At 37.0% G+C, this 15,709-nt stretch overlaps 1 protein-coding gene across 7 annotated transcripts in view; it reads right to left on the bottom strand.

The window, feature by feature from the left end:
- suco (SUN domain containing ossification factor) overlaps positions 1–15,709 on the bottom strand; it is a 61,358-nt gene that overhangs the window by 30,643 nt on the left and 15,006 nt on the right. For all 7 annotated transcript variants that reach the window (XM_051875789.1, XM_051875783.1, XM_051875785.1 and 4 more), the window contains exons 2-4: positions 3,309–3,417; positions 1,521–1,646; positions 82–467 (exon numbers count right to left, since the gene is read on the bottom strand). In XM_051875789.1, coding sequence (XP_051731749.1) covers positions 82–467; positions 1,521–1,646; positions 3,309–3,417 — 621 coding nt within the window. The remainder of the gene's footprint in view (positions 1–81; positions 468–1,520; positions 1,647–3,308; positions 3,418–15,709) is intronic.

Here is a 15,709-nt window from a genome sequence, read left to right on the forward strand (position 1 = left end):
CCTAAATGGTGAAATGAATGATAAGAAAAACATTCAAAGTTCCCACCCTCTCCTCTCCCAAACTGCTGTGTCTGTGCTCACCTGGAGGGGCTCTCAGAGGAGGTGACTGAGGTAGGTGAGGCTGACTCTGGGCTCTTCTGGAGTTCAGCAGCAGGTGCAGAGGGGTCTTCGCCAGGTGGGTCAGTCTGTGAAGGGGTTAAAGCAGGGGAGGCGTGGGCAGCCTGGTCCTCTGTTGCAGTGGCCTGTGGAGCTTCTGGGTCTGGCTGGAGCTGGGATATAGGCAGTGCTGTTTGGGGCTGTGTAAGTGTTGGTGGTTGAGCTGGCTGTTGTTGGTCTGGTTGTTCGGTGCTCTGGGGTTCTGGTTGCTGTTGTTGTTGTTGTTGTTGTTGTTGCTGTTGTTCTAGCTCAGAGAGTGCAGATTCAAGCTGAATCTGTGGCTCCTCCAACACTTCTTCCAAATTCACAGTCTACAAGGACAGAATGACAGATAAACAGATTAACAATTAAGCAACAGAAGATGGCTGTGTTATTAAGAAAACATCATAACTATGATTTGTTCACAGACATGAGATGGAGGATCACAGCAATAGAGGGCAACAGTTCTGGAATTAAAAATCCCATTCATTTTCTCCATGAGGGAATTGATTTTTAAAGCGTTAGTTCACCCAAAAAAAGAAAATTCTGTCATTTATTACTTTTTTTTATTATTAATTTATTACCCTCATGTCGTTCCAAACCCGTAAGACCTTCGTTCATCTTCGGAACAAAAATTAAGATATTTTTGATGAAATCCGAGAGTGACTCTTCCATAGACAGCAATATAACCACCACTTTCAAGGTCCAGAAAGGTACTAAAGACATTGTTAAAACAGATGACAGCACTGCAGTGGTTCAACCTTAATTTTATGAAACGAGAATACTTTTTGTGCGAAAAACACACTTCATTCAACATTTTTTCCTCTTCCCTGTCAGTATTTTACGCAGCTGGCACAGTAAATGCACTGCAGAGCTTCCGTGTTTACGTCAGAACGTCGACTGTTTTAATGACATCTTTAGTACCTTTCTGGACCTTGAAAGTGGTGGTTATATTGCAGTCTATGGAAGAGTCATATACCTCTCAGATTTCATCAAAAATATTTTAATTTGTGTTCCGAAGATGAACGAAGGTCTTATGGGCATGGAACAACATGAGGGTGAGTAATTAATGATTTATTTTTGGGTGAATTAACCATTTAACCATTTTTTTTTTTTTTTTTTTTTTTTTTTTATAAATACCTAAGGCAAAGATTAATGGAAACCAAAAGTGGATAAGCACTGTACTTCATGATAACTCAATTCAAACATTTTTATTTATTTATTTTTTTAGCATAAAAGCCATAAACTTTTAAAGTCAAAGAAAAAGTTAACTGAAACAAATATGATTTTATGTGTCCTATCCCTTGGGTCACATCCAAGGTTGGAGTTCAGGTCAAGATATTTAATAGAAGAAAACAGATATGACGGTTGGATTGCATGGTCACCTGTTTGTGCTTCTCTTCGTGTGGGGTGTCTTGTGAGTGCAATGAGGTTTCCTTTAGTGCAGCCGTCTCTGTCTCCAGGTCCACGCTGTACGATGACTGCGTGTGTGTCGCCCTTTCCTCTTCAACCTAAAAGAGGAAAACAATGTCACATATGACTAAAATGCCTAAATAAAGACCAAGAAAAGGTCAGTTTCTCACAAACTATTCCATGCCATCCTTTGTCCTTTTTGGAGTTTGACAGCATTCTCATGTGAATTTTTTCATTTTGAACAACATGATAATTCTGCCAAAAATACGTTTGTGCTCAGAGGTATTTGGAAAGACATGAGGTTTTGTAAATGACATGATTGATGGATTCATGAGTGATTTTCTTCAACCACACGTAAGTTAGCAAAACTGGTTTTGTTTCTATGGTGTGAAAGAGACCTTTTTTTCAATGGCAAACAGCTTGGAACAGTTTGGAGGGAGCAAAGAAAAAACACTTTTGTGACTGCTGGAGGGGGAAAATAAAAATGTGCTGAAGTGCAAACAGGGCAAGTTTACAGATACACGCTTTAGCTGAACATTGAATTGCTTCTTTAACTTTAATGACAGCATACTAACATCAGCTAAAGTGGGCCTAATCGGTCAATCACTAAGAAATATTGGACAACCAGATGACTCCACACCCCTATACAGCCTTAAATCTATAGGTTACACAGAGGAGGAGGTCTTTGTTGGGGCACCTGTCAGTAAGTGCCTTTATAGATTAGCCTGTTTAAAGACAATGTCAACAACAGTCTGCACTCTGAATGAGGAGCTATTGCACAATTAGGGACTATTCAGACTTACAGAACAGCCAATCAAATGCCCTTCTCTAGAGGTCAAATGTATGTCATCCCATTTCACAATACAGAGTTAAAGGGGACCTATTATGCCCTTTTTCACAAGATGGTGTCCCCAGAATGTGTCTGTGAAGTTTCAGCTCAAAATACCCCACAGATAATTTATTGTAGCGTGTTAAATTTGCCCCTATTTGGGTGTGAGCAAAACAAGCCATTTTTGTGTGTCCCTTTAAATGCAAATAAGCTGCTGCTCCCAGCCCCCTTTCCAGAAGCTTGTGCTTTGGTTGCTCAACAACAACAAAGCTGGAGAATCTCACGCAGCCAAAATGACGATTGTCAGTAACGGTGTTTAGCCTTACATTGTTCAAACCGGAGTCGGACACTGATGGAGAGACTCAGGAAGAAGTTACAACTTTTAGAATGAAACTGGACGTTTCTGAATGGTTAGTGGATAAATTTATATAGTTGCTGTGGAGTTGATTTAACTCATCCACTAGCATGTGCCGTCATGTTAATCTTTTGTGCAAATCCAGCATTGAATTGACCCTCGTTTGTGAAGCAGTTCGGCGTAAAATGACAGGCATGACAACAACACTCTACTACTACAACAACTCTTCCTCTTCTCTAAAGCACCCCAACATGGCCTCACCCCTTTTGTTGCGTGTTCTTGGGGTCAGGGTTTATGTACATTTTAGTGTTTGTGATGTCACCAACCCGGGAAGAAGCTCATTGTAGTCCTTAAAAAATTATTTCTGTAAAAGAAAATATCTCCCTTTGCATTGAACTTTGAGCATCGTAACTTTGCAGATGTTGTTTATGCTCAAACAGCAACATCAAGGACCCCTTTAAATCTCAATGGTGTGAAAGACGCACGCTCATTGACTTAATAGGAGAGGAGTTAAACTGCTAGCAGGCTGCTGAGGTATTTAGTTGGTAACTGTGTAGAGTCATTGTTTTTTGTCACCTTTTTGTCAGCCCCCGGTTCCTCCGTTGTGTAACGGCTGTCATCCTGTGCAGGGAGTCCTGGGCCAGAGGAGATCTCTTCTGAACAATAAACATGATGACAAGAGTGCCTGCAACAAACAGAGACAAACATAAAATTCAGTGGAAATTAGTTGATGAGTTGCATGAGCTGCATGTGACATAAAAACTCTTCATAATCTACTCAGGTCATAAGAGCTCATGATGACAAACATTCACGCTCTACCATCCGTAGCAATGAAGAAATTTGCAATTGGCTGAGATGCAAGATTACACCTTTTCCATTGTTTATTCTGATCAGAGTAAAGCCTTCGGCACGGTGAAAGTTATTCTGACTAAAGCCAATTACATCAGAGCTCTCATAAAAGCGGTTTCACCCAAACATTTACTGGCATTTACCACTGAAAATGAACTAAACATGTTCAAATCATTTTCACAGGATTACAGTTTGGCGTTGCCTAATGCTGTACAAGCTTAGTTGAGAAATAGTGTCTGAATGACATGAGTTATGATTTCAGTCAAGGCAATAGAGGTGAGGAATTTATGTTCAGATTAGTTGATGTGCAAAACCATAAATTTTCAGACTATTCGGTTAGACAGGTTTAGGGTCCGCACAACAAATTAACAGGCTAAAGGGCTACAACCTATCACAGCACTCAAAGGAACGACACGCAAAATTCAAACCTGCATCACTCAATATGTCAGAGATTGTGCCAACTACTAGGTCTCTCATTTTGAGCTAATTTTTTCTAGACAAAGTTGGATTAGTTTTAACGTTGATGTGAGACAAGGGTGAGCCTGAGAAAACTCAAGAACTCAATTAAATTCAAGTTTTGTTCTACTCTACTGAACACATTTCTGCTTGGCTAACTATTACCTTACTCTTCACTAGGATGAGGAATTAACTGTATGAATGAAGCAGTTAATAATTAGACAGATTTTGTGTGGCAAAACACAACTCAAGGCTGATTTTAAAGGCACATGTATGATTTCCATGATGTTGAAATCACGGGAGCAATCCATTAAAACAGAATTCACTGTATGAAACAAAATGCCATGAAATTTGGCAAATTACCAAACCGCCAAAATAAAACTGGTTTTACTTGAAGAAATTATGATAAATATATTACTATTATGTAGTAAAACGTACCTCTCAGAGTAATAAGAATAATAGCAATTTCATAAATCATAAGGAACATAACACAATCAATTTTTTATCCATGTTTTCATTTCTATAGTAAACTTGTTGTGCAACACTTTATTTGCCCCCCAAATTAATAAATAAAACTGCATTAATTCACCACTGTTTTGATAAAACATTTGTATTAAATAAAAAGAATTTTTTTTTTTTTACAAATTATTTAATTGTTAAAATTGATTAGACATGCTTTTGGATTTAATTAACTTCAATAAACCATTAAAACACAATTTGAATTTAATAGGGTCCTACACAACATTTCTATTCTGCGATTAGCTGAGTTTTCATGCCTCCTTGCAACACTTACACTGTCTGTTCTGCACCGAAAACACGCCATGTTTGGAAATGAATGCAAACCGCACAGACAGCAGTATCTGATGCTCTTCACCAAACTGATCAATCAATTGTTCAATCTATTTTCATCCCTCCTAATCCTGCCGATCTAATTTAACCATCGCACATCCACTTGGAAGGTAAAAATCATAGCAAAAATTTTGTACTATGCATCTGCTCTCCAAAGAAAGCTGTCAGATGGCTTTTTGGAGAATGAACAACAGCTGGGGCTTGTCATTATCAGCACTCTCGTTTCAAATGTTCACACAGAGTAACCTGAGAGCGTCACCTTGACTAGATTTAGGAGTAAGGAGAACCTGTTCACATGCAGGCTCATGTTAGCACACTGTCAGCACCACAGCCAGCATGGTCAAACCCTCAATCAGCATCGGACATTAACCAACTTCAAGTGATTCCTCTGATGGGACTCTACTCTTTCTTATTATCCGGCCTTTGTAATTAAGTGTTTACTTGAGGAAAGCATGTATGGGCAAGTCACAGCAGTGAAGACACACCCACTTTAAGACATAATGAAACACTCTTTGTGGCAAAAGAAATCTAGACAGACAGAGAGAAATAAAAACACATCTACATTGGAATTATTAATTTAAATGAAAGTACTTTTATTGGCATGATTGTATTACATACATTATTGCCAAAGCAATATTTGGGTTTTATTAACATAACATAAGCAAAACAAATTTGTGTGTAAATTGTTCATAAATTCAAGTGGTTGACAGATATATCAGCCAATATTTGGCTTTTTTTATTTTTTAAATACAATTTTCCAATAAGTGTCAGAAGTGGGACTTGTTTAGAATTTGTTTATGCTTGGCCACTATAATGTATATTTGTTTTATCCTTATATTTTTCATTCCTGTTCTGAATCTGAATACTGTTACATTCAAAGTATGTGGAGTGAGGGAACTAAAATAGATGTTTATAGTGAATGTTTGTATGTTTGTTTTATTTACCGGTGTTTTACATTTGTTCTGAATGTAATAATAAAATGTGACATATACACTATAAAATATGGTAATAAACATTTATTCCACAAACTTTGCAAACTTTATGGAAATCAAATATATAGGCATTACAGCAGCCATCAAATAAATAAATAAATAAATAAATAAATAAATAAATAAATAAATAAAGTCACTGCTTAATAAAATCATTCAAAAAGTAAATAGCTGCATTGAATGGATTTATTAACAAATTACACAACTTTTAAGAATGGAAATGGCAGTTGATAAACATTAAATGATTGAGTTTTGTCATAGCTCAGTCTATACAGTTTAAAAGTCTACTTTGAATGTGTTTGAATTAAGGAATCAGAATATATTGTTAGTGAACTCTGTGTAAATGTTAAACAAGCAACTTGATCAGTGGCTGAGTCCATACAAGAGGTTGCTGGGAACGTATGTACTTTCACATGTAGCCTAAAAGATTATAATGTGAAGAATTGGGGGGCGGCACAATCATGTTTTCCCTAGAGCAGCAGTTGAGTACCTCCTGGATAATGTACAGACCCAGTCATTATCTCATAATAAACCAGTCTGGGTGATCAATCATGTGGACTGTATCTTTGTGGTAATGACCAGCTAACTCTATATCATCATGTTTGTTACAAGACTAGTAACATAATAATTAAATAAATAGACATTAAATATTGATTTTGAGTTGAAATTTAATTATGTGAGAAGCAAGAGAGTCAAGAGTGATGAGTTGCCCGAGACAATGGTCAAAATACAGCTTAGCAGTCACAATAAACTGACCAATCAGTATGAAGTACTCCAGACAACCACATAATAAATATTTTTCAAAAAGTCACATAGTATTCATAAAATTTAGACACACTGACAAATAGCAAGAATTACATCTGTAGATGACAGCTTATTCTGTCTCACCATGATCTTTTCCATTTTTTCTTATATGTGAAGATCTATATTCAATGGCATGCTCCAACAGATTTGAATTATGGAAATAATTTCTGGATTCATGTAAAAGTCACCACTGCATTAAGATCAGAAGAGAGGTGGAGCAGGAGGAAATAAACTCAAATGTAGGTCAAATGAAGTGATTCATGAGGGCAGCTTTCAGTCACAAATAACACCACAGATAAATAAGATCAAAACATACTACTATTTAAAAAAACAACTATTTATATTCTTCCATATCAGTGTGGAGAAGATATTTATGCATACTTTTTGAATGCTATCCTAGTAGCCAAATTACTTTTCACTACCCAGACAAAAACGGCAGCAAAAATCTTCTGACATGTCATGGCAAGAAAATAGGTCAAACCCTTACCATAACAAAGAGAAAGAAAGAAGAAAAGATATATTCCGTTCCCAAAAAGGAGAGTTGCACTCAAAAATAGCAGCTCAAGCTTTTTGCCCTCTCCAGGTTAAAATATCGCTTTCTGATGTTACATAACAATTGCTTCAAGTGTCAAGTGATGATGAGTGTGTTTGTTTGTTTGTTTGTTTATTAAAGGATTAGTTCACTTCAGAATTAAAATTTCCTGATAATTTACTCACCCCCATGTCATCCATGATGTTCATGTCTTTCTTTCTTCAGTCGAAAAGAAATTAAGGTTTTTGAGGAAAATATTCCAGGATTTTTATCCATATAGTGGACTTCACTGGGGTTCAACAGGTTGAACGACAAAACTGCAGTTTCAGTGCAGCTTCAATGGGCTCTACACGATCCCAGACGAGGAATAAGTGTCTTATCTAGCGAAACGAGCGGTCATTTATTATGGTTTATTATTTTTATTATTAAGGTTTATTTTTATTCTCCTCCCATCCCTTCTGCCACTTGTTAGTGATGTACAGGGCTCCAGACAAAAAAATTCATTAAAGGAGCCATTGGCTCCTATAGGGGGAAAAAACAGGCGCCAAATAATTTAAGAGCCAAACAACAAGGAACTTACATTTTTTAAATCACTTACTTTTAGTCATCCTGTTGTGTTTATATATATATATATATATATATATATATATATATAATTTTATTTATTTTTTCAAAAAAAAAAAAAAAAAAAACCGCAACTTAACTTTGTATAATTCCGTCCTTGTATGTTTTTTTTTCTCCTTAAAACCAAAGGTGTTCATCAGTGATTGTATATCAAGAGCAAAGACATTTTGTGTGCATTTTGTTTTGTGCTTTTAGCAGAACAAAGCGTTCGATCGTCTGTGTGAAGACTGCGCATTGTGCACGAGCGCCACGAGAACTGATAACAGCGGCAACGAGCAAAAACAACTAATTCCAACGAGATATCGCCTCTTATTTAACACAGACCAACGAATTTCTTATCGAATTGAGATGTTTCTTTCTTTTAGGTACATCCCTGCGTGCCGCGAGATCGAGACACGTCCCACCCGCAAATTATGCCTATACAATAAGTAGGCCTAGCCTAGCCTACTTTGAGGAAACTATTAAAATATTCCACAAAATGAATAGTCTTGTTTTATTTGTTTTATGTCATATGTCGTTGTATTAGAAACACTCTCGCAGCATTAACATTCGCAACATGAGTCGGGAGAAATTGTGCATCTCTTTAGTTTCATACAGATTACATTGCAGGAGAATATTTGATTTAAATGTGAATTGTTTTATTTAAAAGTAGACATTTCATGCTTTCTTTAGACGTATGTTTCATGTTTGTGTGATAATTATTCGCTGAGTTTCGGTTCATTTTTTAGACGTTTCAGAAAGATTCAAAGACAGATGAAAGCGCATTCCGTTTTTTTTTTAATATTTTTTTATTTTCTTTTATTTTACAAAAGCAGAAGGTTTTGTTTTTTTTAGTGAGCGTACACAAATAAAAGTAGACCATTTGTAGTTTGTGATGATGTCTTGCACTAATCTGTATCGCCAAAAATGACGGAGGCCTATTTTAAGTTGTTTCAGCTGTCATGAGGAAAAATCCATCAGAACGCGCTGGCGCGTTCGTCGGCCAGAGGGTCAAAGAAAACGTAGCCTAGCTATTTAGTTTCATATTTATGTTTAAATATTAGACTATAGCCTAATATTAGTTTTTAAATTTCATTTATGTTGATCATGAAAAGTGAACAGCATGACTAAGATAGGCTAATAAGATGCGCAATATGTCGTGAGACGTGCAGTGGGTCAGACGTGATTTTGACCACTTCAATAAGTTTTGTTTTGTAGTAAGCTTTCTTTAAAGTGAATTTCGTTTTGTATAAATTGTATCTTAATTTTAATCAATGTTTTATCAACTAATTGCCTGGATTTAATAAATAGGAAGAAAACCAAGAACGTTGGGTGTGAACGTCATAATTAATTGATAAGATATTGTTGGTATAACAATATATTTTAGGTGAACATTATCTGTAGACATCACAATTACTGGAACCTAGCTGGAACCTTAAAATGATCATTAATACTCTTGTTATACCATTTAAGGTACTGAAGACTTTTATGCCCTTAAATTTATCTGATGAGCATGAGCCGAGTGGAATAATGAAAATAATCAGCATGATTGATATTCAAAACGGTTAGCACGCGATGCATTGTGTGTGTATCTGCAGTATTTTTTTGCACCGACGCGAGGCTACAACACAGTCGGCTTTCATCAGTGATAGTTCTTTGGTGTGTGATATTTTCCCCTACCAGTTCATATTTCGGCGCTCTAACCCATTAAAACTTTCAGTCAACACAACAAATGATGTGATAGGCTACTGATCACAGAACACGCAAATAACTGCAAATTTTACAGTCATAACGTGTGAATCTGTATGGTCGCCAATGGTGACCTCAGCAAAAATCTCACTCGCAAATTAATATTTTTAGTCGCAAATGCGACCGTTTTAGGCGCAGTCTGGAGCCCTGATGTATAAGTTAATTAATGGTCTGAGATGATGATAGGGGCTATGGGGGGAGGGGGGATTGTTAATACATAGATACTTCCGTTGTTCCGTTGTGTGGCCCACAGGCATATCAGAGATACTGCTGCTCTTCCATTGGACAGGGAGCTTATGGGAACTCAGTGGGAGAACATCATATCCCATTTAGCTCTTATTTATGAGAGCACTTACAGAGAAGCACAACAGCAGGGATCGAGCAGACACATAAGAGCTGAGGCTGATGACAAAGGCAGAACTAGGAAACTGTTCTATTCAAAACACCCATTCTTATGCAAAAAGAGGAGAAGAAAAGAGTTTGTTGGCTGACTTGTTGCAGATTTTTTTTGTACATCATACAAATATCACCTTGATTACATCACATTGTTACCCTAGATATGGGAAAAGTTACTAAACTTGTCCATGTACAAACAAATTTTTCTTTTGTTGGATGAAAAGATACGTTTGTCTGAACCAGTTCATGGCTGTAGATGTGCAGGAGAAGGTTGATATGTTGGGTTATGTCATAGTCACCCCACTTCACAAATAGTGTTCAACCATCTCAAGTAAGATATCAAATCGTTGGAGAAATGCTCAGTCGGAGATGTCAATACAGTCAGTATATCACTACCCAGCAGACATTGCCGACCCTCTTAGTAATAAGCACTACATGAAGGTTTTTCCAAACACGTGAGTGACCCTGAAATCACAGGGTCAGGACAGAAACTAAGCGCCAGGATAGAAAACTGGTGACGGGACACTACAAAATAAATGATGGCAATCAATTTCCCAGTGCTCCATTTGATGTGACAGATTGCTTCATTTTGTGGCAGTGTTTATTCTCTCAGTCTGTCTGGATGAGTAGGTTTAGGGAAGCCAGGCGCCCAGCAAAATCCCCCAAACATTTCCTGTTAGCTTTAGCCCTATTATTCATGCCAGAGAAGACCAGGATCCACAACTGTACCACAATCCAAAACAATGATGCCATTAAACTTCACTTCATCTACCACAGAACGCCAGGAATTGAGATTGAAAAGCAAGCTTGTAATGTTTTATTAACTTAAAAAAAAATAATGAAGATTCATGCTATAAATGCTAGTCTAAAATACTAAGTCTGCAACTGACACTGAAACTGAAAACACCTGGACTAGTATGAAGTGTACATAATTACTGATGGAGCTTAATGCAAATGCTGTGGTTGCTTTTTATGGTTGATGGAACTGGCACAATGTTTAACAATATTTACCAATGATAAAAGTGTGCATCCATCCATCTAGCATAGATAGTTAATGAAATAACTTCCTTTTGTGATCTGACATGGCTTCAATATCACAGAATGTCTTCTATAGTATTCTATACTGTGATAAAGGCTATGTTGATTAGCATTGAATTATAAATATACTTTATTTTTATGAAAATACCAGAGATATCTAGAAGAACACAGGTATACCATATATTGTCACAATCGTATATTTATTGTCTTCATGTTCAGGTCAAAACATCTGTATCTGTGTTTTACTCTGCTGCAGTGCTATTTTGATGCATTTGTCCCTATAAGGGACTCCCTGGAACGTCATAAGCTTTATGACTTCTATGGCCCTGTCCCAAATGGCACCCTAAACACTCACGGTGTTCTTACGAGTCCGCACTTTCGTGACGTAATGCCATGTACTCGCTAATGCTCACATCACCCTATTTTGTAAAATGTTGTATTTAGTAAAAATAGGAAAAATAATGTTTCTGTCTAAAGAAATTTGAAGTAAACACATGAAAATCCATACATTTTTCTCCAGTGTACTGGAGTTTTTTTTTTTTTTTTTTCCCCCAAAGGTTTCCTGACAAAAAAATAAGACATTTCTGATCAGATTTTTATTATTTTTTGTATAATAAAACCTTTGTAGTTATAGGCCCCCTGTATGTTAATAGGTCACCCAGCAGTTTTCCGTCAAATAAAAGGTTTCTGTAAAACATAATGATAATAATTACTGTATAATATATATTCCTATACTGTTTTGTATTTTATAATGAAATTGTGTTATTACAATAGTAGGCTAATATTTCTTAATAATAATCATAATAATTATTATTAGTCAAAAGCCTATTGATACATAAAAACAACATTGTTGGCCAAATTGCGCAGTCCTACAAAGAAGCACAACAAACCTGGTGTTCTTTATGATTTTTTTGTATTTTTTTGTATTTCTTCCTCCCTAAATCGTGCAGCCCTAACATCAATGTAGTAACGTTTTTTTCTCCTGGCTAAGGCAATTAGAAATAATTTTCACCTGAACAATTCTTGCACAGCTGAGTAAACAGCTGGCATAGAGCACATGTGGTAAAATAAGTAAGGCAAATAAATGGAGTGGAAAATATCTTTTGGCTATTCAGAGGTGTGTCACCTCTGTACACAACCCTAAAAATCACAATGACGCATGAGGTGAAGAAAGGTTTGAAGGGATCTATATGACCCTACATGTTTAAAGGCAGACGTTGAGTGAGTTTTTAATGAAATCCTGCATGCTCTCTGACAATCGTCTCAGTTCTCAGCCAGGGTGTGGGTGTGAATGGACGCTGCTGTAAACTGTGGCTAACGTCTGAACAGGGCTTTCTTTATAACGTTATGCCTCCAAGTCTAACTCTTTTGAATGGACCTAAAATTAGGCAACAACAGACAGTCTCAAGACAAATCTTGTGATGTTGGTCTAATACGCCTGGGGTGCGTTGTTCCAATAGAGGTCAATGGAACTTGCAACCATAGTTGGCCAACTATACTTTTGGGAAATGATTAATTGATTAAAGGATTAATTCACTTTAAAATGAAAATTACCCCAAGCTTTACTCACCCTCAAGCCATCCTAGGTGTATATGACTTTCTTTTTCTGATGAACACAATCAGAGTTATTAATAAATATCCTGACGCATTCGAGCTTTATAATGGCAGTGAATGGGACCAATGAGTATGAAGCTCAAGAAAGTGCATCCATCCATCATAAACATTCTCCCCACGGCTCCAGGGGTTAATAAATGCCTTCTGAAGAAAAACAATGGGAAAAAAAAAAAAAAAAAAAAAAAAAAAAATCAATATTTAACAAGTTATAAAGTAAAACATCTAGCCTCTGGCAGACCGCCTTCTGTATTCAACTTACGAAAAAAAGTGTAACTCCCCAGAGCTGTGTGTTGAGTACGTTTATGATGGATGGATGCATTTTCTTGAGCTTCATACTCGTTGGTCATGTTCACTGCCATTATAAACCTCCTACAGAAGGCAGGATATTTATTACAAGATCTCCGATTGTGTTCATCAGAAAGAAGAAAGTCATATACACCTAGGATGGCTTAAGGGCGAGTAAATCTTGGGGTAATTTTCTTTTTAAAGTGAACTAATCCTTTAAGTGAATCTTAGCTGAAAAGTGGGATGGAGAATCCGAAAGTGTTTTAAAGTGAAATTTTAAACTGTAATATTTATCAATAACCTATATGATACCAATGCATATTGGTTTCCACATATCTGTCAAGACTATGACATATGACTGGTGACTTCACCTGTTCACATCACCAGGAGAGTTTCAAAGGTTATTTTTCATGCAAACTGTATACAAACAGATGCTTGCTTCATTAATGAGCAAAACTCTCAAGGAAGATAAATCTAGATCTGTTTGTTTTGCATTCGTTGAGTGGACTTTGACTTGCCTATGTGGCACTGGAACGGAGCATCTGGCACATTAAATGGAAAAAAAAAGAAAAAAAAAAAAAGAAAAAGTCTAAACAGCATCTGCTTCACAGAGTGAACAAACGGTGACTAGACACTAAATGTCACTACAAATGCTAATTCTTGCAGTGTGCTCTGCCACATACACTTGGTTCAGAATAAAAAGAGAAAAAAAAAAAAAAAAAAATCTCTGGCTGGAAGAACCAGCAGGACAATAACAGGAACGTGATGGTAAACCACAGCCAGAGATTTAAACATTTAAACAGTACAAACACAGTCTCTTTTAAATGAGGGGGGTGGTCTAAACAATGCTAAATGATGAACTGATAAATAATAAATGAACTGCAGGGAGGGAAATCAGAGACTCAACAGATTCAGATGTGCACAGAGCGACGTGGCCGGGGGAGGAACAGAAGAACAGGATTGTGGGGCACAAAGCCAGAGCTCTCTCAAAAAGTAGGCCAATGCTGTGGCTAGACAAAAACATTCTGCCATAGAGCAAATGTCAGAGCGGAAGATGCCTGAGCCCTCTTGAACTGACAGGGCTAGAAATGAAGTCAATGAAAAACTTTAAAATTAAATTCCATGCATTATAACATAATCTCTCCCCTTCTCACTCAACACCACAGAACGAAGCTGAATAGAGCTGTACTTTAGTGAAGTCATGAGTCAAGCTATCAATCCACAAACATTAGTGCTATGTAATGCATCTGCTGCTATTAAAATCCCAGAGGCTTCGGAGCCTTGTGTTTGAGGTTATGATGAACTTCACTAAAATGTCTGACATGCTGTTTGATGTATGTGTGGGAATGAATAAAACAGGTTTCAGGACAATAACACATATGATACTAATATTGTGCATCCATAGAGTAGACACAAAGAAAGAAGTCGAATTGCATACTGAATATAACCAGACATACTCAACCCTAGTTATTTGTTACCAGTTGCAGTTGCATATAACAACCACCTCTGGTCTTTTTGTGGGAGATTGCAAAGGATTGTGGGAGTCTGAGGGTGCCGTTCATTAAATTGAGAAGTGCATTTAGTGAAATGAGGCTGAAGCTTCTAGAGGCCAGAGTGAATCACAAGTTTTAGGCGTTCATGCAGCTAATGCGATCTGAAAGTGGCAGCCGACACGTCACGCAGAGCACAGGCTTATTCAGGCCCGGATAAAAAGCACTGGATCTCATCACGTATTTACAGACACTGCATCATCACGTCTTCCACTCACGTGACAAGAAAAATTCACAACAAAGAAATGTTTTACAAATCAAAACACCTGCTTAGCCCAACTTAAAATGATGAGGATATTAGAGGTGATAACAGATGCTTTAGTAGCTCACTCCAGAACGCTGAAGCCATCGATTGAAATGCAATGCCTGACTTCCTCAACAGGCAATGCTCAGGGCAGCTGAGTCAGCACAGCAGAAACAGTCGACAATGTTTATCAGTCTCCTAAAAGAGATTGGGCAGAGTTGCAGTGCAGCCTATAGGCTTATAGGTTTGCATGCTAACCTTGTTTTCTAAGAGATGAAGCCTTAGTTGATGCCATAAGTATGGTGTGACAACAGCAGGAGCACAGTATCCAAATCCCATCTCCAAACAAGATTCAAGATAAGCCCATCAACAACGGCATGACAATGACAAAGAAACCTGACCATCATGCCTTTTTACCTCTACCTGTTTTGGTGGGGTTATTCTGACCCTCGTTTGCTTATCCAAAAAAAAAAAAAAAAAAAAAAAAAAACTTTAAACAATCTGTAGTTAGAAAAAAGAAGCAAATTTTCACATTCATAATGAAGAAAAAGCACTTTGTCTGGAATTGCGAATATTTGTTTAAACAGAAGACAATCTATCACTGACGTCATTTAACCTTTCTATCCTGCCACATCCCTAATCAGCACACAGGATCTGCATTTTAAGGATGGAGGAAACTCAACACTAGAGCTCAACGTGTTGACATTAGACTTATGCAGGCCATACAAATGCGAACATGTGATCAGAATATTTGGCCCTGTCCGAAATGGCACACTTCAATACACCTGGGGTCTCACAAGGGCTTAGGATATCATTTGGGACACAGCCTATTATGATGTTTTTGTTCAAATGCATATTCGACTACATAAATATTGAATATTCTTTATAAATTATAAATTGTATAAATAAAAGTGGTTAGAGTCCAACTTGTTTATTATTACATGTACATTCAGTATATTCAGTTTTTTATCATCATATCCTTTTACAAAGAGTCAGTATGCAGGAAGAAATCTGATGCT

Source organism: Ctenopharyngodon idella, chromosome 20 (assembly GCF_019924925.1).
Source record: "Ctenopharyngodon idella isolate HZGC_01 chromosome 20, HZGC01, whole genome shotgun sequence".
NCBI classification, from domain to species: domain Eukaryota; kingdom Metazoa; phylum Chordata; class Actinopteri; order Cypriniformes; family Xenocyprididae; genus Ctenopharyngodon; species Ctenopharyngodon idella.